The following is a 26,698-nucleotide window of genomic DNA, read 5'->3' on the forward strand; positions in this document are numbered from 1 at the left end:
ATTTGTCCCAAATCATTTTTTTTTATCACAAAAACTCCATCCCGATATACCTATGACAGATTTACCTAGAACTAAATATTTTATCATAAAAAACACCAAACCGGTACACAGTGACAAATTTACCTTTTGTTAGTTCCCATTAAATCGGATTAAAACCATGAAAAACTTCAAACTGATGTATCTACGATAAACAGAGGATAAAAATTCAAAACTAGTACATCTGTCATCTGTCACGTGCCATTAAACTCAACAATTTGATGATACAATGTAATGAAAAACTAAAAAATGATAAATTTATCACAAATATATTAATTTATGGTAAATTTATCACATGTGTATCGATTTGGAATTTTTAGTGGTTAAAAAAATGATTTAGAGTATATTTGTTATATATGTATAAATTTAAAAAAATTTGTGATAAAATATTTAATTAGAATAAATTTATTACAAATATATTCGTTTGAAAATTTTCGTAACATTAAGGCCAAAGGAAGCCACGAAAATGCCCACAAGGTTCTCTGTACTCGAAACGGCGGCTGCCGTTAAGTTGACGGCGATGCCGGGCAACTTGCGCGAAGCTCCCGCACCGTCTTTAGAATCTTTTAGCTGCAGTGATCTCGACGCCACCACCATCTCCCACTCCTTCACTTCGTCGCTGAGAGCTCCAAGCAAGACGACGAGACGACGACTCCTCGCCGATTTAGGGTTTCTTCGAACTCCGATTCTGGATCTTCGCCTTCTTGAATTTTCTCGAAACCATGGAGAAAATCAGGAGAGCGTCGCACGCTGGCTCATGGTACACCGACAACCGTGAGTCCCTCCGATTACCTTTCCTCCTTCGCTTTCAAATGCCACAGCTCCTTTCTCCCTGCGATTAACGAAGGGCGAAGGTTTCGAAGAATGGCTTCGCGATTCTCGCTTATTCCTTTTTTTCTTGATCGTAAGTAAGCCGTAGATACAAAAAAAAAAAAAAAAACCTGTGCAGAGGAACAGGGCATTCCCCGGATAATGACACGGCTCAGTGGCCGGAACCAACTCAATCGTCGATGAGACCATCAGTGCCAATGAGTTGGTCGTTAGTTTTTCTTTATGGGATTTTAATGATTCGATGATTTTACAGTGGGGTGTCGTCGGCGTAGCTTTCGAAGCGAGAAATTAGCTTCATTTAGCCGACTACCTTGGGGGATGAGTTATTCTCTGGGGTCTTAACTTGAGAAATCAGTTGGCTGTGCCAACTGAGAACAAGAGTTCCAATGTCTTGTTACCGAGAACTTGTATGTCTGCGGAGGTCGATGGGACGAGAAAATGTAGAATCACTGGAATAGTCAGTGAATTTGCTTAATTTTTTTTCCGAACACATTGGTCCTTACAATATCTTTTTTGTCTGATCATCAGCTAAGAGATTAGCCGAAGAGCTAGAGGGATGGCTTAGAGCAGCTGGCCTGGAAAAATCTCCTGATGTAAGAGGCGTGATTGCTCCGTAAGTATGCAAGTGTTATCTTGGTTCTTCTCTCATGCTAACATGAGTTATAATCAATGTTCGTTATTTTGTTCCATGTTGTTCGCGATGCTTTCTTGATGGCCCCGAGTACAGACATGCAGGTTATTCGTATTCTGGAAGAGCTGCTGCTTTTGCTTTTGGAAATATAGATCCTACAAACATGTACGTCTTCCTATCTAAACAGTTCCATTTGATTGCAATAATACCCTGTGGCGCCCCTAAAAGAAATGCTAAGAAGGAGAAATACAGGAAAACTAAAATGCGCACCAAAAGTAAAAACAATACAAAGGACTTTACAGAGTCTGTTTCATTTCAAATTCTCACGGATATATAATTTCAGTTCCAGGATATTCCTCCTTGGACCATCTCATCACTATTACACGCCCAAATGCGCTCTTTCAACGGCTACTGTTTACAAGACTCCCATTGGGGACCTACCCATTGATTTGGAAGGTATTTTTAAGCTAGTTTTATCATGTTTGGAAAGTTAAACTTTCAAGGGGGATTGATTTTCCTTGCATCTGTGATGTAATGTTGTAATCTGAAGTGTGGGTTGTGGAGAAGATGCAAAGGTTGGTCCAGATGAAAGATTGTTGCAGAAGAATATGCATTACTGGAAATGCAGACCTTGCATGCTTTGTTTCCATTTTATTTGTCCAACTGATGTTTGATCCTGATCAAGAAAGTGGTTGGTGTTTTATTATTATTTTTTATTTACAATGCTTTTTGTTCTTATGATGTGCTCTCTGTGTAAGGAAGTCTTTCTGTTTCCTTTGAATTGAAATTGATTGCATGTGAGTTTTGATATTTTCCATTGGTATTCTGAAACTAAATGTTCGCCTCGAGTTACCGTTTTATACCTTAACTTCAGTTATCGAGGAATTAAAAGCGACTGGGAAATTTGAGCTGATGGATCTTCGAATTGATGAGGCCGAGCACAGCATGGAAATGCACTTGCCATACCTTGCCAAAGTCTTTGAGGGGTACTACCTCTGAGACTAATTAAGCTGCTCTTGTCTATTCTTGCTTCTTTTTGTTAAAGGTTACTGTTTGGTGGTTATAATGCAGGCACCCAGTAAAAGTAGTACCTATATTGGTTGGTGCTGTTAACCCCGAAAATGAGGCCATGTATGGGCGATTGCTGGCCAAATATGTAGATGATCCAAGCAACTTTTTCTCAGTATCGTCAGATTTTTGTCACTGGGGAACACGGTATGTGCAGTTGAGATTTGCTAGTCATTTGAAGGGCAAATATGATCCACTTTGGTGCATTCTACTTTTTTCAGTGGGAAATTATTATGAGTCGGACCTTGAAGTTCTTTTCAGTTATGTTGAAGATATTTTGTAATGTAGAGTCTAGAGTGTTACAAGGGGAATCAGCAAGAGCACAGTTACCATGCCGAAGGTTCATTTTGTGATCATGACTTGTGAACAATTTTGACTCTGTAAAGTTTAATTTTTTGAGCTTTACAGCATGGATGCAGTACATAGAAATATGTAGTGTAGCTGGAGAATTGTCGTGGCCAGGTTTTATTCCTTGTTTAGCCTAGTTTGCTTTAAAAAATTTGCTGCAGCGGTTGTTGATGTTCTGATTAAAGTTGCTGTTTCTTGGATCATTAAGGCAATTTATTTGCCAAAGGGGTTGGGAAAAGTCGGTTCTTTCTGACCCTTTCCGCCTGAGCTTGGCCTTGATTTGTCATTAGATTCAATCTGTCATCAACGTATCTTTGTCAGAGGGTTTCCACAGAGGATTGCATTGAATTGGCAAGCAATGGAGATGCATTGTTGTTGCTGTCTGTCTTTCTAACCTGTGCTGTGTTCATCTTTTGTATTTGGACTGAGGATCGACTTAATGAATATCTGTGGCCATGTTTTTTCTTTTACTCATGAGAGCATGAAATAATTATCCATTGATGATCTAAATCTTAATCTGATCTGATTGCATTGCTTTTGGCCTTTGGGTAGCTTGTTGATATTCTCAGTGTGACATGTCTTTGCCTGCGGTTTGTTTCAGCTTCAACTACACACACTACGACAAAAAACATGGGGATATATACAAGTCCATAGAGGCCTTGGACAAGATGGGGATGGATATAATAGAAACTGGAGATCCAAATGCATTCAAACGGTATCTAATTGAGTATGACAACACCATATGTGGACGTCATCCAATTAGCGTTTTTCTACATGTAAGACCTCAGATCTTCATGACATTGCTTGAATACCTTAACTAATTAGCTGACCTGACAGCTTTTTGCATAAAGGAAGGTCAGATTGATAGTTGCCAGAAATCTGGACATTGCTTTCATATAGAGCTTGGCATGAGTGAGATTTGCATATAAATTTATGGTATCATATTATGCTGCATCACCTATATATTATCTCTGACAGGTATTTGGTCTGGTCAGATCACTGTCCAGTGCCTGCTACGAATATCTGACTTATAACCATGCAATCCCAAGAGTGCCTGAGTAATGACAAGTCGACTATCTTGATATGGAGCATCATTTCTTTTGCTTATGCATCTTCTTTCTTCCTTCAACTAGTAGCAACTGTGTAGTACTACAATTGGAAGCATGCAGCATCACAAGTATCTATAGCTCTTTTTTGTCCTGAAAATCAGTGTGGACACTGAACCAGAAGAATCCAGTAAGTCTTGTTCTTATTTGAAGACATCAGAACAGGAAATGGCTCCCTCTGAGGACGCTAATACTTCTTGCAAGCAAAAATGTAACGGACAGTGGATTTCGGATTCGTCCATGGCAGCACATACTCAAATTACATTTTGTGGTGTTCTCGTAGTATTGCCTTCTAAAGGCAGGTGTTTAAGGTTTGTCTAATCTCCTTTTTTTTGGGTCCCTCTTGATCAGATGTTGATGAACAGCTCTGCTAAGATAAAGATAAAATTCCTTCGCTACGAGCAGTCCAGCCAGTGCAAGAGTACGAGAGACAGCAGCGTAAGCTATGCATCCGCCGTGGCAAAGGTCGATGCTTGAAGCTGTCAAAGATATCTCTTGAAGGAGAACGCTCGCCCGTTTGTGCGTCTTGGAAAATTTGAATGTAAAAGAAGATGATGAAACCATGACTGTCCTTAGACTGACCAGCAGACCATCTTGTTTGTGGGCTCATTGCTGTGAATGATAATTCGGCAGTGGGGTTTCATTTCAAGTTCTTAACTGCAGCAATGGGATCAAATCAATGATAGCACGGCGTACTAAAGGCTTCAATCCAAGGTGCAAGACGAGGTGCTCAATAAACAAAAGGAATGAGTGTATTTGAAAGTTTTAAAATTTATCATGAGAATATAAATGAGTTTTAAAATTTTCAAAAAATTCAATTAAGTCTTAAGATTTGTTACATTCGAGTCTTAAAACTTTCAAGAAGTATAAGGAAGTCTTAAAATTTGTCATGAAAGTGTAATAAAGTTTTAAAATTTTCAAAAAATGTAATTAATAAGAAGATGAATTAATATGACAAGTTTTAAAATTATTGTACTTTTTGAAAGTTTTAAAATTTGAATGTATTTCGTGATAAATTTTAAAATTTAGAGTGAATTTTAAGTTTTAGGATTTCGATATGTTTTTTTAATTTTTCACACTAAAATTGGACGTGACGTTATAATTTACGTGGTATTCGTTCTTGAGGAACATTTGGATGGTTGCCCCTTAGCAGCCGTCAGATTACCTGGGATCGTACGGCGCCGAATATGTCTCAGGTGGTTCGATACGTCACGTAATTATTTTGTCCTCATATGCCGCCACGTGTGCACACGTCCCCCACCGCCATTCCCCCGACAATCTATAAATTCGCTTCCCAAATGACAGAACTTTGCATTTTCTTCTTCTTCCCACAACCCCGAGACCTCACTCCCCTCATCGCATCGCTCTCTCAAATCGGACCCAGCAATGCTCCGAATGGCCGGAGAGAAGCTTTTCGGGACCGCCGTGCGGGCGGCTCCGCGTCCGCTGTCGATCCTGGGGAGGTCGTACCACGAGAGGGTGGTCGACCACTACAACAACCCCCGCAACATCGGATCCTTCGTGAAGGACGATCTGGCGGTCGGCACGGGCCTGGTCGGCGCGCCGGCGTGCGGCGACGTCATGAAGCTCCAGATCAAGGTGGACGATTCGTCCGGGAGGGTCGTCGATGCTCGTTTCAAAACTTTCGGTTGTGGGTCGGCCATCGCTTCTTCCTCTGTTGGTGAGCCACCTTTTTGCCTATCAGTATCATCTTCTTTCTCTTCCGGGTTTTCGTTCTCTACTTGTGATTGGTTGAAGAGATGCTTTTGGTTTGGTAAATACGAATAGTCGAGCGTTCTTTTAGAGATGAGGGAGATGAGAAATTGGAGAACTTGCGCGTTTCATGTGACATCGCTTCGTAAAGTTTTTTGAGCTTGGTGTTGTCCTCTTTCTTTTCCAAGAGGTTATGCCGGCTGGTGGAGTTGGAGATATACAACGTAAGTAGATTCGATAGCAAATGAATGGTTTCCTCTGGTTCTTCAATCTGTGTTCTCTGTAGAATTCCAAGGATGAAATCGATTCATGTTTTCAGGGGTGGTTAGACTTAGACCATTCTCTCGAACTCAGTTTGAGCTTTAGAACTGAAATTCAGGGCGGGAAACGAACTGTGATAATACTATCTGTACAAAAATAAGAGGAGAGACATCATGTGGTCGTTCCTTGTATTTCTGCTGCGTAAAAAGCATGCTCTATATCTATTTCAAGCCCCGTATATCTCAACCCTTTTGGCCAAATGTCTGTATTTTGTCAAAGCTGTGTTGCTTTTCTGCACTCCTTGATGGCTGAATTATGCTTTACCGTCTTTTCAGCTACCGAATGGGTGAAAGGCAGAAAAATGGAGGACGTCTTATCGATTAAGAATACGTAAGCATCTTTCTCATCCACCATGCCTGTAATTTTTTCAGCTGGTTCTCTTTGGGGATGCCCATCCATTTAGATGGAGAGTAAAATTTATGCGCTCTGTTCATTGATCTTCCGCTGCTAGCCAAGTGTAGTCAAAGTCTCGATCTTGTGCTCCCATCATGGCCGGCCCTCGGCTGATTCTTTAGGCCATTGCAAACTTCCTTTGCAGGGAAATTGCGAAGCATCTTGCCCTTCCGCCGGTGAAGTTGCACTGCAGCATGCTGGCTGAGGATGCCATCAAGGCAGCCGTAAAAGATTACGAAGCTAAACTTGCCAAATCAAATGCCGGCCCGAAGACGATCGATGGTTGAGATATAAGAGATGCTGATGTAAATATGAGGACGAGCTCACTGTCGCCAGATGTACAACCTGTTTTAGAAATGTTCTAAAACCTCGTGTATGTACTATACTTGGGCGAGTATGGTGTGTATTTTTTGTGTTATGCTCATCGCTGTGATGAATGCATTGCTGACGGCGAAAGAGATCATTTGATATTGAGATGGGTCGACCCTTCCTTTGCATGAAGCAATGACTTCTGTGTGGCGATGTCAAGAAAGATTTTAGGTGCTAAGGCTGTCTATGCCGAGGGTGTCCTAATTCCTACCACTTTGGTAAATATTGGTCTGTGGATCGTTGTACATACGAGGAGCTCTCTTAGTGGGTATTGAAGTGAGTGTTCCGATTTATTTATTTTGCGAAAAATAAATAATTTAAATTTTTTTCTTAAAAATGATTGCTTAAATTGCTTAAAAAATAAATAAAAAAAAATATTTTTATCGTTTTCGAAAATATTTAGACATAAGATGTTGTTGGTAATAAAATTATTTTGAACAACTAATTATCTTGAGGAAAATATTTTTTTAATTATTCATTTTTCGGGAAATAAACGATGCCTTAAAACACTTTTGTTTGAAGGAAAACTGTTTTCGGGAAATTATGCTCCGCCTTTTCGATTTTTGGATAACTAATCGATTCATAAATAATGTTTTTCATGAATTAAAAAAATAAAACTTAGATCTGGGGAAAAATGACGCCCTTGTTAATGGAGAAGGGAATCACTTTCTTTAAACCACCAAATAAATAGAAACTCAACATTTTCTTTGAAAGCGATTTTTGTAGAAAATATTTTCTTTTGTCATGGAAGTTTTCAGCGAAACAAACAGATACTTAAAGCTTGTTATTTTCAGTCCATGAAAATGATTTTCCGACATTCAAGCATTAGAAAGTAGGAAAATAATTTCTTGAAAATAGTCTTCCTTCAAACAAACTGACCATTACTCAAATTTATTTTATTCGAGAAGCAAAATGTCCCACTCAAATGAGCTTTTAAAGTATGAAAATGATACTCAGGGACAAACCCAACATTGAGCTTTTCATATTGTGTCCCAACCCTTTCAATTCTCACACCTACCACAATTGCCCTCATATATTATGAATGTCAATCACTTGAAAAGCTTTTGAAATTTGGGAAGATATTCAATCTCATTTTACAAAAGGGTCAAGCTTTTTCCACTTTCACTATAGCTAAAACACTCTCCATCACATTGTTTTGACACTATTATCATTTGTGGGTCTCACCTTTTTCTTTTAAGCATTTGTCATTTGCTTTTCTTCTTTCTCTTTTTTATTCTGTTTTTCGTTTTATAATTTATTTCTCTGTTCTCTCTTTCTAAAACATCTCTTTCATGCCAATAGTAGACAAATTTTTGACACCCCAACATTCGTCACCGGATTTGACCAAAAAAAGAAAAAAGAAAATCTCTGTCACCGGCATAAAAGAAAACGTTTGTCACCGACACAAGCAATTGACGTAGTTGAAGCCCAAATTTGCATAAACGTATTCCTTACCCAGCTAGTCCTCTACCATATTTACTTCTCTAATTCAAAACTATTGTAAGTGAAAAATCATATCTCTTCAATCTTCATCCTCATTCCATCCATTGCGTTCCTTGTTATTCGTTTTCCCATTTTGCATCAAACACTTCAATTGACTGATCACGAAGACAAGAAAAACCCCCATTAAAGATTCAAATCCAAGAGCCGAAATGCTCACCCAAATCCTCTCATGTTTGCTTCTATGTGTTCTTCCTTATCGTCTATGTCATCACCGATTCGCCATCACCTACCCGCTTCCGGATCCATGGCTAGAATTCGCCCCTACTCTAATTGAGTTTTTTACGCAAGCCAAGAATGCCACCTTCAAGAATGACAATTCTCTAGATCGGCGAGGACTTGGCCCTCCTCACCCCCACGGTCTTCTTCCATGTCGATCTCGATCACAAAGTCGCCATCGCAGGCGATTGAGAGGGCTTAAGAGGTGATTGCGAACTCAACTCTCATGTCCAAGCCCTTAGGCAATGAGTAGGCTCCATTGTCTGTCAATTGTACAAATTTTCATGCTACGATCGCCGTTAAGAAGTGCAATGCAATAGCCTTTAGGTCAATTGTGTTCTTAGGTATCAAATTTCTATTAAAGATTCAAAAATTAATGAGTGTGATGTGGCCCAAAAGACAAGTGACAAAGGCAAACCACAAAGGAGAGTGTTCTTTTCTTCTTTTTAATATAGAACCACAAAGGCTTGAACCATGGTCAGATTAAGAGGGATGAAGAGAAGTAAAAAGAAAAGAGGAAAATGGGACCCACAAGAAAGATAATACAAAAAAAAAATGTAACTCCATAACCAAACAAAAATGATACATAAAAAAGATGGGACCCACCCGCCTAAAAGGTAGCCATAAGAAAAAAGTACTTTCTTTGGAAATGATAGCTACTTTACCATTCGGAGAGAGATTAATATTAATTGGGAGTACTTTAGCTATGGTGGGAGTGAAAAAAGTGCAACTCTTACAAAATTCATAATGTTATCCTTTTGTGACTATCAACAATGGATCTCTCTCCTATCACACATATTTTCTCTTGAAAAGAAAATCAAGTTCACCCAAAATACATTTCTTATTGATAATTAGTGTGCGCTGACTAATATTCCTAATTATTTTGTTATTATTATATGAGAAAATTCTAAATAAGAGCCTAAAGTGCCATCATTTTCTCAAATAAGAGTATGAAGTATATCTTAAATAAAGGCCTGAAATACCTTCATTGTTTCAAATAAGCACTTGTCTACAGGGCATTTCTTCTTTTACTTTTTAAGATTTTTTCCTTTTTTTAAAATTTTTTAAATTTTTTTTTTCTTTTTATGTTTCTTTTTTCTCTTCCTTCCCCCGGTCATCTCTGGCACCGAGCGACCCTTGCACGATGCCTGGCCTTGCCACCCCGGGCGACGATGAGGATTACTCTTGCCAGCGTCGGGCGAGGGCAGCTTGACCTCACTTGGATATGATGACATATGCAAGTGGCAGGGGAGGGAAGAGGAAAAAAAGAAAAATAAAGAAAGAAAAATGATGAGAATGCCTTTAATGTGATGATCATACCGCGCAATTTAGTTAAATTTTTTTTATTAAATAGCACAAGCGGAAGAAAATAATCTCATATTTAAACATAAGGTCTTCATTAATTAAGGACAACTGCCATCACAACTAACACATTACGACCGACAACTAAACATAACCACAAACAGACGCACACAAAATACTCTAATCCTTCGCTCCCTCTCCGGGACTCGCCTCTGGCCGTCGCCACCATATCCGCCATTGTTGCCTTCGTGACCATCATCATCGAGGATTAAGGGCCCAACACTCGGTCACCTTGCCTAACATACCATGTAAGGAATCTAAAAACAACAACGGATAAACGACCCGTGTAGGCAAATATGACAATAGTATATCTCACGAAGACCGTTAGAGAATCGGGGAATACGATGTCCTCAGCCCATAACATAATTTGATATGATACCCCATAGAAGTGGTGTGAAGGCACATCCATATCTATTGATCTAAAAATATTAACAACGAGGGTGAACTATAGCCTAGCAAGAAAAGCATCTACATATTACAAGGCATGATTGAATATCGCATAGCACCAATTTATCCAAAGATATGCATTTTTTAGAGGGTCTTATCAAAATAAGCATATTTGGTAATTAACGTAACATTTCATCAATTTCAACAAAAAGGTTTTTATTTATTAATATTGCAACAACGACTTCCATGATTCGATCCATGATCGTCTTCGAACCTTTTTCATTCCCATACCAACATGCTAAGGTGTTGACGGTGTTAAATAGCTCCATTTTCTTTTTATTTATTAACCCGACGCATATCATTACATCTAATCAAACAGCAAATCGCGACAGAAATGAATTTCACACGGATGGTATGCCATGCATTCGCGAGTATGCAGTCATACGTTTGTTTCAACATTAGTTCACATTTCTGCTCACGGTTTGCAAAATATCTTGCCAAGGCCCACGGACTTCTCCCCTACATCTGCACATGGCACTACCAAGCTTTCCGCACTTGAGCATCTCCAACTCTGGAGGCTTCCCCGATTACACAGCAGGGGCAACCCGGATCACACAACAGAGACTTCCCAAACTCCTGGGGCTCTATCGGTATGTTGTCCAACGGGAGTAACTTTGCAAATTTTTACTTCATGATTAATGCACACATGTATTTATATGGTATACTACGTGATCATGCTATATGCAACTCACTCAATTTACCATTATCCGGCATTCACAGTAACATTTTCTCATAGCAATTCATTTCATCCCATCACTGAAATCGAGGTAGATTTAAGCCCGATTTTTAATATATTAATTAAATTAATAAAATTTTCAAATTTCACAAAATAGTAGTTCACTTAGTAAGGATCAATTTCCGTTTGAAGCTCTTGAGCATCCAACCCACAGATTAAAGGGCTCTGCCCAATTTTCATACATAACACATTTAGGGACAGTTTTACACTCTGAACGAACTTTGCACTTTTACCCTAGTAAGTCAACTCTAAAAATCACCGAATTTTAGTATATTGTAGTCAAGACCCAAATCTAGAACTTTCGTGACCAATGCCTGAATTATCTTTCTATATTTTTCACGAAAATTCGAGGAAGTGACACCAAATTTCAGACCCAGAAACAGAATACAGTCAGTTGAAGGAGTGGTCTTAATCCCAACTTAAAATATTCTAAAAATTCTCAATTTAATATATGTTTTAGCTTAAGATGTTAGCTCCAGTTTCCATGTTTTGTACCGGAGCCTTACGTGTCTACAGGAAGAGATATAAAAATTTTTAACATCAAAGATCAGATCAGGCTCAAAATGGCAAATACAGACCCGTGGGAGTAGAAAATAGTAAGGTTAATCACACATGCTCCAAAAATTCTCAATTTAATATATGTACTAGAGATGTTGAGAGTCACTTTCATGTTTGGACTTAAATCATTTAAATTTCACAAAAGACGATACAAAAATGGCAAAGCCAGACAGTCATAGTGTTCCCAATTCAGGCACAGTTTGAAACCATGGAAAAGTAAGGACTTTTGACCGACCATATGAGCTCCAAAAATGCTCAAAATAATATATGTTATGTTTTAAGATGTTGGCTTGAACTTTTAAGTTTTGGCTCAGAGCATTTGAAGTCCACAAAAATATGTACGAAAATAGGAAAAACAATGGTCTAGGATAGTCTCAAAACAGAACATCTCACAAGGTTCTCTCTTTTGACCAGTTTCTCTCACATAAGCACGAAATCTAACTTACACACACATAGGCATCTTATACCTCACATAAATCATGCACAGCAACATTAAATCATAAAATGTAATGAATAGACATTGAACTTGCCTTAAAAATGCAAAAACACTTCAACCTTTGGTGGAAATCACTTTAACTCTTCTTGCAGATCTCTTGAGAGTGTTTGAATGAAGTGAAAATTTGAGTTATAGGGAGTGAAAGGGAGTATATTTTTGGCCAAGAGGGGTAAATGAGAGAGAAAAGGAATAATTGTTGAGTAAAAGCTTCAATTTTGTCATAAAATCACATTGGCCTAAGTGGGTGGCCAGAATAGTATTCATGAATAGTATTATAAGGTGAATAGTTTTTTTGAATAGCGAAAATTGGGCACAAATCCCATGAAAATTTCAGCCATAAGTGGGTGGCAATGTCCATTTGCCCCCATAAGTTCAATTATGTACATTAACCTTAGTTTAGACTATAGTTTTCTCTATAATTTAATTGGCAATTCAATTAGCATCATATTAGTAACTTTATTGTCAAATAATAAGTGAGGTGACATGCTCGAATTATGAGAATACTTAATTAATTCAAATATCATATGTTATACTTTTGATAATTTTTTCTTAGAGGTTAAGATATACTATAGTTTTTTTGTTTGATTCCTCAGTATAATTGACTTAGTAAAAATAAAAATCCAATTTATACCATAGTCGTACTCAAATGGCAAAGTAACATTTTTGAGATGTCCCCTTCGCACGATAGTCAATTATAATTTCTCATCCGAGAATTGTCAATTATCAAAAATTACATGACATTAGTCAATTCTAAATCACGTAATTTAATTTTAATATATTTGTCGTTCTTAATGAATTAGGCGAGAATAAAATAGATGTCTTTATGTCCTTATTTGATATAATGAGTGTATTTCAGATTTTTATTTGAAGTAAATTCCATTTATAACCTTTATTTGAAAAGATGGGATCAACGCTACGTCCTCAATTGAAATTTTTCCCGATTAGATTGGCTTGTGTTGTTTGGCTGCAGCTCTCCCGCACGGAAAACGGGAGTGGACGTATTATTCTCGGACCAGAGAGAAGGAAGGACATGTACAAGGACCAGAACCGGTCCTGTCCCAAATCAAAACGCTAATTGTAGCAAATACTGGGAAATCATTTCGTACAATGTGCTTGGGTTGAATTCTGACACCGTTCATCCACCAATTCAAGGTCCGTTCTTTCTCTTCTTCTCCCACAATTCGAAACCCCAATTTTCGCCATTCTGGCTCGACCAGTCAAAACAGCTTCGCGTCTTCTCTTGAAAGCGAAAAAAGCCATCTCATGAGTTTCTTGCTTTCATCCAATCTCATCTCTTTTCTGTTTACCTCGATCATTGATCCGTGCCCTTTTTTGGGCCCTGATTGGTGCTCGATGTATTATCTTTTTAGCAGTCATTCTCTCTCTCTCTCTCTCCTCATTCCAATTTCCACTGAGGATTTCTTTATTGCCTTAAGCTACAGGTCAAAGAAAGCTATCCTACCTACTCTGTCAAGGTGAAACAGTGAACTTTGAAGTTGTTTGTAAGTTAGTGCTCCCTCGTTCTCCGAATTTATTAGTTGTTTCTTCCTCAGTAACGCTTTTCCGTATATATAATTAAGAAGGGCGTCCTTTGCTTCCCTTTTCATGTTTTTTTTTGCCGTAGGTGACAAGTGTCCATTAGGTCTGCTCTGACCACAAACAGTTGGGGGTTAGGTTGGTGAATTTTTTTTGGATTGATGGCTGGTCCAAGCGAAGACTACCAAAGCTCTCTTGGAAATGACGATGTGAAAGATCAAGAAGATGCCCATGAAAGCAGCAATCCTGTAGACGAAGAACAAGACATTGAGGGTGATTCCATGGCTCATCTGGCCAGTAATTCGATCCACAGGTCTAGTTCAAGGCCTCAGCTTGACCTCAGCAAAGCAGCAATTCAAGGGACTTTTGAAGAGAGAGATCCCACAATTCTTTTGCCTAATCAGTCTGATGATATCTCACACTTGGCTCTTGACATTGGAGGTATGGAACAAGATTCCGTGTTTTTTGGTTCCCAAGTTTTTCAAACTGTGTTGGTGTTTTTTTAGCTCCCTCATCTTTTCGCCCTTCTCTCTTTTAATTTGTGTAGCCGTATTTTGATGGATTGCATTACTTTATTTTTCGTTGGGAAGTGTAAGGTTTGACAATATGCGCTGCATGAAGTTTTTGTAGAGATTATACAGCAATCTGCTCTTCAGTATTAAAGCTTTTCATTGTTATTAACTTGTTTTTGTGTTTATATTACTATGTTCCCTTTTATGTTTTCATTTCCTGGAGATACTTTCACATCTTGATGTTGGCTTCATCTTTATGAGGATACACTATGCACGCAGGTTTCCACGCTTTTTTTCCCCCTCTCCAGCGAGCTTAAAACTTCTTCCTTTTCTATATCTTTGATGTTTTTGGAGTGGACATATCGGCTCCTTTTACTTTCCCTGCTGCTTTGAAGAACACTTTAATATGTCTTTACTAATATGTTGTGAGATCCTGTTTGCAGCTGGTGTGGATCAGAAGTGCTTGATAGTGCTTTCTATTTGGAGGGGCTATACCTGAGATAGTATTTAGAATGCATAATTAGAAATGGATGATATGAATTCTTCTAACACTGGAGAACAGATCAAAGTTGAGTTTTTTGACGAAAAGTAAATAAGATAATGTATTCTAGCACTTGGAAGGACGAACAGGGGCCTTGCTGATAGAACCTTTTCTTCTCAGTTGCTTGCACTGAATGTTGGCTTCTAAAGCGGCCCCAGTCATCATCAAATCTTGATGATGTGTTGGTGTTCTGGCAGGTTCTCTCATCAAGTTGGTGTACTTTTCAAGGCACGAGGAGCAATCCACTGTTGATAAGAGGAAGAAAACTGTGAAGCAGAGACTAGGGATATCCAATGGCATCAGGAGAAGCTACCCTATTCTAGGTGGAAGGCTGCATTTTGTTAAATTTGAGACAAACAAGATAAATGAGTGCCTAGAATTTATAGACTCCAAGCAGCTTCATCGCAGTGGTATATTTCTTTTACGCTGTCATGCTCTCTGTGTGCACCATGTGCTTGTGAATGCTCGAGTGCTTTCCAGTACACCTGACACGTTTGCTTGAGTGAACATATTTATCAGCAATTGCTAACACAATGTATTAGATTTTTGGCCTCTCATCTCTGTAACTTATCTTTTTTCCTATCTAGATATTTGTTTCATTCTGTGATTTCTAATACACAGGATCTATTCTCCTTACACTGATGTTCTGGTTTGTCATGTTGTCTCAGGGGTAGATGCTCACCATTGGGGTTCTGAGTCTCCCAATTCACAACCCATTGACAATGCTGTAATAAAGGTGAACATTTGTTCATATGACTATTGTGGAGTGTTCTGTGATCCTTGCCAAATGAATGGAGAAAAGCCTAAATTTGTTTAATGTTCTTGAAGACGCAGACTTTTTGAACTTGATGAATATTTTTCCTTTTAGGTGATTGAAAGAACGCAATTTTTATAGTATACATGAAATGAAAAAAAGGACCTAGTTTTTCTTCATGCTGGTTGCAGCCCTCTTCTATGTTTTGAGAAGAAGCTTACAGCATCACATTATGGACATTAGGGACGAATTTTTTTTTTTTTACTTCCCATCCCTTTATAAGAAAAAAAAAAAGATAATATAAAGTCGAACACCAGTTATTCAATGGTGGACATTATTTTCTCATTGTCTTCTGTGTGGTGCTGATTAGTTTTTTTCTTAAAAGGTCCAACTAATTTTTTCTCACGTTATTCATCCTATCATCATTACTAGAAAAACCATAAGTTCCTTTAGTACCTCTGGCAAGTTATATGTTTATTAGAAATATGTGTATGTGCATACGTGCATGCTTTTTGCTGATTCTCATTTTGTTGGGATGTGGATGTTTTTGAAAATTAACAAACATTGATGTAGTCAGACTCTTGGCCCGGGGATATTGTCCGTGTTTCAGTTCTTATCTTGTAAAGATTTTTGTGCGCGCACGCGCGCTTTTTGTTGATTTTCATTTGATTGGCATTTGGATGTTAATGAACAGTCTCTGATGTAGTCAGACTCTTGGCGAGGGAATAATTATCTCCTTTCTGTTCTATTCAAGTGAAACTCGAGCCATTAATGCATTGTTCTTGTGAGAAGGCCACAGGTGGTGGAGCATTCAAATTTACAGATCTCTTTAGAGAAAGGCTTGGTGTTAGTATTGAAAAAGAAGATGAAATGGATTGTCTTGTAGCTGGTGCAAATTTTTTACTCAAGGTGAATCTTTTCCACTTCCCCTTTCAGCTAGATTTTATCCTTGTCCATTATTTTTCTTTTCCTGAGACAGGGAACTGAAGCTTCAAGTTTATTTTCAACAATATAAACCTTATCACGAGGACATGTTTGAGCACGTGAATCTACCTATGAGCCTGAACATGTTATGGAGTGCCTTTTCTGTTTTCTATTCAATTTTCTCGCCTCCAATCTTCAGCATTTCGAATATCAACTACAGCAAAATTTTCTGGGTGGAGCTCTGCTATTGTTTAGTCATTCACCGTGTTAGTAATTGCAAAATTATGCATTTTTCAACTACAGCTCTGCCAGCATGGAAAGACTTTAGTTCACTTGCATTAGTATTTTCATATCTCGTGGTTGTGATGTCATCCTTAAGTCTCTTGGAGCCTCCTAACATTGCTACTTATTGTAAGTAGGCAATTCGTCATGAAGCTTTTACTCACATTGAGGGACAGAAAGAATTTGTGCAAATTGACCACAATGAGTTGTTTCCTTATCTTCTTGTTAATATCGGATCTGGTGTCAGCATGATTAAGGTAAATTTATCATCTTTTACTGTGGCTGTGCTTAAGCTTATATGTTCCTAGTTAGTGTTTTTAATCTTGCCTGCTACAGGTTGATGGCGATGGGAAATTTGAGCGAGTCAGTGGTACCAATGTTGGTGGAGGTACATACTGGGGCTTGGGAAGGCTGTTAACAAAGTGCAAAAGGTCAATCTTGAAAGTCCTTATTTCCTTCTATGTGTCTGCAAGTTTTCCTAAGCTGGTGCCATGGATTGTTATTCGTGCTTCAGTTTTGATGAGTTGCTAGAGCTAAGTCAAAGGGGAGACAACAGGACAATTGACATGCTTGTTGGAGACATATATGGTGGTATGGATTACTCTAAGGTATGACTTGCTTTTGATTCCTTCCATTAAGCTTTTTGCTAACATAAGTTCTACAAACAGTGATATCCCATGTATGTCAAATTTACTTCCGTTTTCATGTCACTGAATCTTGTGTTTTCACATGTTTATCCATGTGATCAAGCTTCTCATGTTGTTAATAATCCCAGATTGGTCTATCTGCATCCACGATTGCTTCAAGTTTCGGTAAGGCTATTTCTGAAAACAAGGAGCTCAAGGACTACAGACCTGAAGACATATCCTTGTCTCTCTTGCGAATGATTTCTTACAATATTGGGCAGGTAAGTTGCAACCAGAGAGGATCCTGTTGTGACTGTTTTAACTCTACAATTTGATGGCACTACAATTGTGACCACAGGCATGAGTTTGATTGTACTCTATCCATCTGGCCTTTCATTAGTTACCTTACACAAGTCTCTCATTTAGACCAGAGAATAACAAGAGGTCACGCACACAATTATGTGTGTCCTCTACTTTTTATTCCGTTCATTCTGGTGGATGATGCACCAAGATTATATGATTTGGCATCTGAACAAATTATCCTGGTTATTCATCTTAACGAAGAAAGTTATGAGTGACGAGAGCATTTAGGGGGATCAAATCACTTCAAAAGTATTTATTAGAATTATTAACTACTTGTTTACTATCTTAGGAAGGTGGCAATTAATCCATGTTCTTCAAATGATATAATACATGGTGCCTCTTCTGGATAAATGAAGCACCCTGAAATTTTTCTTGGCGTCTTAATAGAATATGAGAATGGATATATTGAATGACTTATTAGGGCTTAGTTTAGTTGCTCTAATCTTGCAGTTACCACTTTAAAGAAGCTATGTGGTTTTACATTGTATTGGAATCTAATTTGCGATGGTGATATTCTCACTGTGCCTGTTGTTTCTTTGATTCTGATTTGATCTTTTGCTGTGCAGATATCTTACTTGAATGCACTAAGGTTTGGGTTAAAGCGAATCTTTTTTGGTGGTTTCTTTATTAGGGGCCATGCTTATACGATGGACACAATATCTTTTGCAGTTCATTTCTGGTAAATTTTTTGTCTACTGTGCTTATTCATGATCTATTTTGAAAACAGCTAAAGTGGAAAGTTGAGTGCATTCTTTTATCAGTCTTGATTATCACTTATTGAAAGCTAAATAGTGCTGCACTTATGCAGGTCAAGAGGGGAGATGCAGGCAATGTTTCTGCGGCATGAAGGATTTTTGGGAGCATTAGGTGCATTTATGAGCTATGAAAAGCATGGTCTTGATGACTTAATGGTTCATCAGTTAGTGGAAAGGTTTCCAATGGGTGCACCATATACAGGAGGAAATATTCATGGCCCTCCTCTGGCAGATCTTAATGAGAAGGCAAGTTTAGTTAGAACAGATAGAAGCTCTCCTGAACATATCGACTGCTCTGAAACTAAGAATTAAATTCTTCATGTTGATTTGCGATTTTGCTCACTTTTAACTTTTTTGAGGATCTGGTTTTCTTTGGAGCTCCCTATTTCAAAGAAGGGAGAATCATCTGTACCCCTTTAATAGGCCGTTTGGTTTCCTCATCCATTCATCTGTACTGGGGATCAGAGCCTGTGCTTTGGTTCAGTGAGAGCAATCTTTCAATCTTTTGAACTTGTCTAAAATGTAGTTTCTGTTCGACCTTTCAATTCTTCTTCTGTTTGGTTAAATTCTCTTTAATGGCATTCTTTTGACTTTCAATTTGAAGTTTGACAAGGATGTCTTCAAGGGACTTCATTGCTTAGACAGTCTTTTGGATGAGAGCTTGTCTAATATTTAAGCATTATCTTCAGATATTTCGATTGAGCTACCAAAGGTTTAACATTATTATCGCTTGTTAGTTACAAGTGAAAAAAGTTTCTCCCATTCAACAACTGTTTCCATGGTTGTTAATGCTTGGTCAATATTTTCCATTTAACATCAGTGACATCCTATTGTATGGAAAATCCAAAAAAAATTTCTTAGTAGATAATGGTTAAACTTCACTGCTATGATGGATTATAGCATGAAACTTGTCTGGAACCTGTTTAGCAAGGTTTTGATGTCGAGCCCATTGGCTTTATGGTCGGTTTTCAATCAGATAGCTTTCAATAATAGAGGAAGTTGGGGAATAGATTACATAAGCAAGTTGACTAGGAGGTGGAACAATATTGGTTTTTCGAAGAGGTTCCTGCTTTTATATTTAATTGTTCTGGAAAAGCTGAAAGTACATGTTGGCTGATCAATGTGAGGCTGCCACTAGTTTTGAGTATAAAGCATGTTAAAGTGGCTTTGGATGAAGATTCTTTATTTCCTTTTATATCCTTTTATGGTGTATCAGTGTCCAGGCATCTTTAAAGCACAATTCCCTACAACCATGTGCCCACAGGAAGAGAAAAGTTAGTCCTAACATGTAGATGGCCAAGAGAATTTATAAAATAGAAATATTCAGTTAGACCAATGGTAAAGAAGAGAATAAAGATCATCCTTTTTTGTTTTGTCTTTCATCTTATCATAACAAGTTGACTGCTTTTTATGTACAAATCTGTTATGAATGAGTTCATTTTCAAATGAACTCAACTATGAAACTACAATCATTCTGGAGATGTTGTCATGGCCAGTGTGGTTGCTTAAACTGGTTGTAGGAGAAAGTAAGTTTAAGTGACGAAATATTCTGTACTTTTGAGCTCATGTGGATGTCAATGTCAATTTTCTTGTGGTAGTTTTGTTGAATTTCCTGAAGATCAGTCTCTGTTCTTATGGTACAGTGGTCTACTCATTTCTTAGGGATCATTTTCATATGAGATATTGAGTTCAATAAAGGAATGTGCTTGTATTGGCTGGGTTGTAGAGAAACATACACCCATTGCAAGAATTTGCAAGACAGAAAAACACATCAACTGCGAGCATTTACAAGACAGCGTGTTTTGTGAATATGTCTCCCTATGCTGTATTCCTGACTATTTTCTCTTGATTCCAAGTCACGCCCTTCTAGAGTTTCTCCTATTTTGTCTTGCTTAGGGTATCAGATATATATTAGTTGAGATCTTGAGCAATTCCCTTCGGTATTTTTTATCATCCATATCCTCCAGCTTTGATAGTTATCAATACTTTGCAGAATTTCACAGAATGCCTCATGCTTGTGGATTAAAGTGCAGATTTCATGGATGGAAAAGTTTGTGCTGAAAGGAACTGAGATCACTGCACCTGTACCAATGGCTAAACCTGGAACCACCGGACTTGGAGGCTTTGAAGTGCCTTCATCAAAGGGAGGTACTCTGCGCTCTGATGCAAGTGCTTTAAATGTTGGTGTTCTTCATCTTGTGCCAACTCTGGAGGTGTTTCCCTTGTTGGCTGATGCAAAAACGTATGCAAGATCGCACACTTTTCTTATTTTGATTAGTTATTTTATCTTGCAATCAGCCTCCTCTATTGTAAGCTCATGCTTATTCTGTCAAAGAAAGACCCAAAAGAGCAGGGGTTCTTACACTTTTGGCTCATACAAATACTCCGTTGCATCTTTGAGATAACATTTCTGAATTGACCAAAAGACGTTGAGACTTCTATTGCATGCATTTTTGTATGGCATTGCTTCCTTTCTGATGCTGTTAAAGTTAACTGGATGGCTTTCAAACTTTTGTTAAGAAATTTAAATGGAAGGATGGATGCTTGGTTTCTGCTTCATTCCCATTGATTTTCCTTATTCCAATTGTTTGATAGTAATGTTCTTATTGATACTCCTTTTCTGATGAATTGAACAATGTCTCTACCGGTGCCTGATATGCTTGACTGCATATAAAATATTCCTCCATTATGTTATGAATTGTAAACTTGTAACTTTTCTAGATACCAGTGATTGCATATTTCCACTTGCCCTTTTAACACTATATTTACTTGCAATTATTGCAGATATGAACCGAACACTATTGACCTATCAGAGACTGGTGAGCTAGAGTAAGTTGCAAACACTACTCACTGTCAATTTCACGTATACCACTATTACTTCCTTAGCTGATTCGTCTAATCTTACTGAAGATACTGGTTCACCGTGCTGCTGGAGCATTTACCAGACCTTGTTGATAAGGTATCTAAATGTTGTGATTGTGGCCAATGAAAATCTCCCTCCCTCCCTCCCTCCCTCTCTCTCTCTCTCTCTCTCTCTCTCTCTCTCCCTCCTTGGACCCTGCAATGCAGTAACTGCAGCAGAACCACCAACACAATAATTGTGAGGTTTTCAACACTCTGTCCTGCTCCTAGTCGTCTTTAAGCTTTAACAGATTCAAGGTTCAAGCTAATAATAAGCAGTTCTCCAATTGTTATATAGTTGTAACTTATGTGAATTGCAGGCAGTTGCAAGCGAAGGAGGAACTGATGATGCCAAAAGGAGGGGCGATGCATTTGCCCGTGCTTTTTCAGCTCATTTGGCTCGGTAGTTGTATACTTATGTCTCACACTTGTCATAATTTTGTGTGACATTGATGCAAGACTAGGAGAAGAACTGGTTCATCGATACCATGAGTTGGGACCGTGGTTGGATGAATATATAAAAAGTGTCTTCAGAGCTTGTGTGTAATTCTCTTTTTGGGCGTCGAAAGGACTTGAGTCTAACCTTGTAATGAATTGAAGGAATACCATTAGTTACCTTCATCTTCTTAGGCATCCGTACTTATGGAGGTCGACTAGTGTGTCTTTTATCTGAATGATTGAAAACTGGGAGATCTTTTTTGTATTGCAAGATATTGTGAAAATTCAAAAGATGCATAAAACTGGTTATCTTAAAAATCTTGTTGCAATGTTAATACCCTAAAAAACCTCTAAAGATGTCAAAAAATATGTGGGACAGTCAATGCACTAAATACTAGTAATACTGTTGTGGTTTTTTCATCAAGGTTGCACTTGTTTTTAATTTAAGTACACAGGACTGGTACATAATACAGCGCCATTGCCCAAAATAAATTATATGGCTGACCCACTTAGTGAAATAAGGCTTAGCTGCATTTATTTTCTTGTTGTTTTTTCCGTGTCAGTTAGCAGCTGTTCAGTTGAATTCCTTCACATGCTAGTCAGCAGCTTCCAACCAAGTTTGGGGCTCAGATTGTGACTGTTGGAGAGAAGGCAATTTAAAGCAATGTTTTACTTGTATTTCCTCTAAGTTGTTTCTTCAATATATGAAATTACAGTGTGCTTATAACTATGGTTGCTTTACATAGCTTCAAACTTCCCATCTCATTCATAGATGATGCTTGTCTTCTTGGTTGTTGAAGTAATGAACTTGAATGAATATACGCTCTTCTCCAATACTATTGGTTGCCATTTTCTTTTTCTAATTGCTTGGTGACTGTTTTTGACTCTTGATTGATTGTCATAAGTGAAGCATTAAAATTCAGATAATACTCTGCCGAGCAGGTTGATGGAGGAGCCTGCTGCCTATGGAAAGTTGGGATTGGCCAATCTTTTGGAATTAAGGGAAGAATGTTTAAGAGAGTTTCAATTTGTTGATGCCTACAGAAGCATAAAACAAAGGTAAAATTTTTATTAACAGCTGAATAGTTTATTCATGTGAAGGGGATGTAAGGGTCATTTTAATTCTGGAAAAGTATTCCACTGATAATTTCCTGAAAGCTGGTTACCATTATCACTTTACCACTTATCTGATATTACTTTTAGGAATTTTCAAGTTTAAATTTCACATTTATTCACTGTCACTGTTGGAGATTGTGAAAGCATTATAAGGTTTCTGTGGAATTCCATTTTTCTCATTTCCTTGGGCAAATGACTTTTTGTCCTCCAGTTCTCCCGAAAACAAGGAAACCCACAGTTGCAGGTGCATTTGTTCATTATTTTGCTATTTTAATTTCAGATGAAAACAGAAACTGAACTTCTGGTACCAAATGGACCCTAATAAACCTGATTGTTTCTGCTTGCTAATATATTTGTTACCTAGGCCCCAAGGTGAGTCCTCCAACATAACATGAGAGGCTTATGATTTATGCAGGAGTATTCTTTGGAGATGGTGAATGTTTTTGTCAGTAGTTCAGGTGGTTGTAAATGACATTAGAGTAGTTTCCTCACTTGACAACTTTGGTTGTGAAACTGGAAATGCCAATAAAAGGACCATTTCAGATGAAAACAGAAACTGAACTTCTGGTACCAAATGGACCCAAATGGACCCTAATAAACCTGATTGTTTCTGCTTGCTAATATATCTATTACCTAAGCCCCAAGGTGAGTCCTCCAACGTAGCATGAGAGGCTTATGATTTATGCAGGAGTATTCTTTGGAGATGGTGAATGTTTTTGTCAGTAGTTCAGGTGGTTGTGAATGACATTAGAGTAGTTTCCTCAGTTGACAACTTTGGTTGTGAAACTGGAAATGCCAATAAAAGGACCAAAGAGAAGAAACAGATTCAATCCCGCTATCAAGCAGGTTAAAGGATTATGAAATAAAAAAAAACTTATCGGGACTGTGTAAGCGTGGATGTGGCGCCATCTTTAGTTTTTAATTTTCTTCGGCTTGAAAATACAGGGAAAATGAGGCGTCGCTTGCTGTTTTGTCGGACTTGTTGATGGAGCTTGATAGTATGAGTGAGGTGAGTGTAATATGAGTACTGCTCTACCATTCCCTTCTTACTGGGGTGAGTGTAACACGAGTACTGCTCTACCATTCCCTTCTTACGGGAAAGAATATTGAAGTATTCAGAGTTCTGAAAAATCTGCAGTTTGAATTTTCGGCTCATCTAGGTGTAGTCTTGATTTCAACCAAAGAAAAATTAATCAGGGGTCGATTATTGTGGAATAAATACTACCAATGAAATATGCTGTAACAATTTAGTCATTTTATCAACTGAAGCATGTACTTTGATTCCAGGAAACACGGCTGCTTACTCTAATTGAAGGTGTCTTAGCAGCAAATATATTTGACTGGGGATCTCGTGCCTGTGTGGATCTTTATCATAAGGGAACAATTATTGAAATTTATAGAATGAGTCGGAATAAGATGCAAAGACCGTGGCGGGTAAGGGGATTGAACTTAAACTCTGACACAGATTCAGGAAAAGGGGTATTTGACCTACTTTCATGTTGTAGGTGGATGATTTTGATGAATTTAAGGAGAGAATGTTGGGATCGGGGTTCCAGAAGCCTCGCCCCCACAAAAGAGCTTTACTCTTTGTGGACAATTCAGGTGCTGATATCGTACTCGGCATGCTTCCGCTGGCGAGAGAGCTCCTGCGACGTGGAACAGAAGTAAGGTTTCCTTTACATTTGCAGACTAAGAAATGGTCTGCAACTGCTAAACGAGAAGTGTTGCAAGTCTTTCTTGCACAGTCTGTCTACTGTAAACTAGTTAAACAAAAATTAGTCTAGTAAACTCGATTGCTTGATATTCACATCTGAATAGTGTTAGGCATTATGCTTATGCTTCATTTTACATTTTTGAATCCTCCCACATAAATTGGTGAAGACATCTAACTTTTCCTACAAAGGCTAAGAAACTTTATGCATCTGTCCTCAATGAGGTTCAGACCAACAAATGTGATGGAAACCTCCCAAAAGAAAACGGTCGTCGTCTTATTGACTTGTGTAGGAAAGCATAACTATCGATTAAAATAATTATTTGTCTAGGTTTGCATATTCTCTCAAAGCCTCAGCTTCTATTTCTTAACCTTTCACTATGCTTTAACGGATGCATAATGATATTCATTTGCAGGTAGTTTTGGTTGCAAACTCACTCCCTGCTTTGAATGATGTAACTGCTATGGAGCTTCCTGCGATCGTTGCTGAGGCTGCCAAGGTTAGCAACTCGAAATTCTCATCCTTCTGAGAGGATGGTCAGTGAAATAACATCACTTTGTTTTATCATGTACCTTTGCCTTTGCTGCATTTTGGTTTCTTCTAGAATAAAGAAACCGCTTGCACAATAAATAGGAGCGTTCTTTTATTTCCAACTGCTCTCTGATCTGAATATTAAAGCATGCATAATTGACAAGATAGACTAATGACTGTTGCGATATATTACAGCACTGTGATATTCTACGAAGAGCAGCTGAGGCCGGAGGCCTCCTTGTAGATGCAATGACCAACACAATCGATGGCTCCAAAGAAATTTCTTCTTCAGTTCCTCTGATGGTTGTCGAGAATGGATGTGGGAGTCCATGCATTGACTTGAGGCAGGTCAGCTCTGAGCTAGCTGCTGCTGCAAAGGATGCTGATTTGGTAGGTTACATGTTCACACACTGAAATTGGGCCCCATTTCTATTTTGTAAAAGCCTTATGCTTTGTTAATGTACATCATTCTACTCTATTGGTCTTCCTGTCTAAAGTTAACATGATGGAGCTCTTGTAATGCAGGTTATCCTAGAAGGCATGGGTCGAGCTCTTCACACCAACTTGAATGCTCGGTTTAAATGTGATGCTCTTAAGGTAAAGCTTCTTATTACAATTTCTCCGAAGGTTGAAGAGTGTCATTTTGCGTTTTATGTGCGAATGTAATATGGGTCTGGGAAAATCCATTCAGAAAATTCCATCATTTTCACTTAAAAGTTGAGCAAAGGAAAAGCGTTGGCGAGGTTATCTCTGCGGATAGCTTGAAAGTCATATTTGGCACCCAGTCTCAAACATGAACTGCTTGTCTTGCAGCTTGCGATGGTGAAGAATCAAAGATTGGCGGAAAAGCTAGTCAAAGGCAAGATATACGACTGCGTCTGCAAGTATGAACCGGCAGGTTGAACTCGGATGCTTCCCTGTTTGCCCTCTTGATAAATCCTTTAATGACCCTTCAGTGATTCGAATAGCTATTGTCAGATGAAAAATGGTGGTTGGACTTCCTCTTCTATTGTCTCTTTTGACACTGCCACAACGGTTCATCATTTAGGCCAGTGTTGTAGCATAATGTTTCACATTCTGGGATGATTTCTCCAGTGGGATGGACAATCCCCAACTCTCTTGTTATACTATACAAATAAGTACAGTCCTCCTCATTTCTGGAGTTCCCCCTGCTCAGCATAGACGATGGAGGAACTCCCCCTAAGCTTAACGCGAGCATAGAGAAATATTGGCTAGGTTTCAGCTTAGTGTTGCGGGGCGGAAAATATAAATGATATCGAATATCCAAGCTATATACAGTCAGATTCCCTCTGAGCTTAATGCGAGCATAGAGAAGATCGGCTAGGTTTCAGCTTAGTGTAGCGTCGCGGAAAAGATAAATGGTATCGAATGACCGAGGTATCTACAGTCAGAGTGAAATGAATGGTGCGCGGTCATACTACAAGTGCCTTGATTTCGCTAACTGTGATCCTTTATATTTGGCTCGCATATCTGATCTCAAGGACGTACAAGTCCCTCCTATAATGTAGAATCGTGAAATGACCGAAAATTAAAAAACGCGGCGCAACATGTG

General features: G+C 38.3%; 3 protein-coding genes across 4 annotated transcripts; all 3 read left to right on the forward strand.

The window, feature by feature from the left end:
• The first annotated feature begins 598 nt into the window (after positions 1–598).
• LOC115734888 (protein MEMO1) lies at positions 599–4,663 on the forward strand. The gene is made up of 8 exons (XM_030665864.2): positions 599–810; positions 1,396–1,480; positions 1,595–1,663; positions 1,842–1,954; positions 2,373–2,484; positions 2,570–2,713; positions 3,516–3,690; positions 4,372–4,663. Exons 1-8 carry the CDS (start codon positions 759–761, stop codon positions 4,495–4,497), a joined length of 876 nt encoding a protein of 291 aa, XP_030521724.1. The 5' UTR covers positions 599–758; the 3' UTR covers positions 4,498–4,663.
• Positions 4,664–5,320: 657 nt separating this feature from the next.
• LOC115734793 (iron-sulfur cluster assembly protein 1-like) lies at positions 5,321–13,640 on the forward strand. The gene is made up of 4 exons (XM_030665725.2): positions 5,321–5,701; positions 6,330–6,384; positions 6,593–6,850; positions 13,631–13,640. The coding sequence occupies exons 1-3, from the start codon at positions 5,407–5,409 to the stop codon at positions 6,732–6,734; spliced, it is 492 nt and encodes a 163-aa protein (XP_030521585.1). The 5' UTR covers positions 5,321–5,406; the 3' UTR covers positions 6,735–6,850; positions 13,631–13,640.
• LOC115734881 (pantothenate kinase 2) lies at positions 13,297–26,277 on the forward strand. Of its 2 annotated transcripts, none has more exons than XM_048281673.1 (23): positions 13,297–13,609; positions 13,759–14,111; positions 14,921–15,133; positions 15,386–15,459; positions 16,270–16,386; positions 16,821–16,940; positions 17,020–17,114; positions 17,198–17,291; positions 17,459–17,590; positions 18,239–18,351; positions 18,481–18,673; positions 20,461–20,669; positions 21,212–21,256; positions 21,338–21,386; positions 21,649–21,731; positions 22,709–22,825; positions 23,828–23,891; positions 24,170–24,316; positions 24,388–24,546; positions 25,010–25,093; positions 25,321–25,515; positions 25,651–25,722; positions 25,939–26,277. In XM_048281673.1, exons 2-23 carry the CDS (start codon positions 13,832–13,834, stop codon positions 26,026–26,028), a joined length of 2,745 nt encoding a protein of 914 aa, XP_048137630.1. In that variant the 5' UTR covers positions 13,297–13,609; positions 13,759–13,831; the 3' UTR covers positions 26,029–26,277. The 2 variants fall into 2 exon arrangements, with proteins under 2 accessions (XP_048137630.1, XP_030521714.1); XM_030665854.2 differs by having other exon boundaries at positions 13,298–13,637; positions 13,753–14,111; positions 15,392–15,459.
• Positions 26,278–26,698: the final 421 nt, after the last annotated feature.

This window comes from Rhodamnia argentea, chromosome 7, assembly GCF_020921035.1.
Source record: "Rhodamnia argentea isolate NSW1041297 chromosome 7, ASM2092103v1, whole genome shotgun sequence".
NCBI classification, from domain to species: Eukaryota; Viridiplantae; Streptophyta; class Magnoliopsida; order Myrtales; family Myrtaceae; genus Rhodamnia; species Rhodamnia argentea.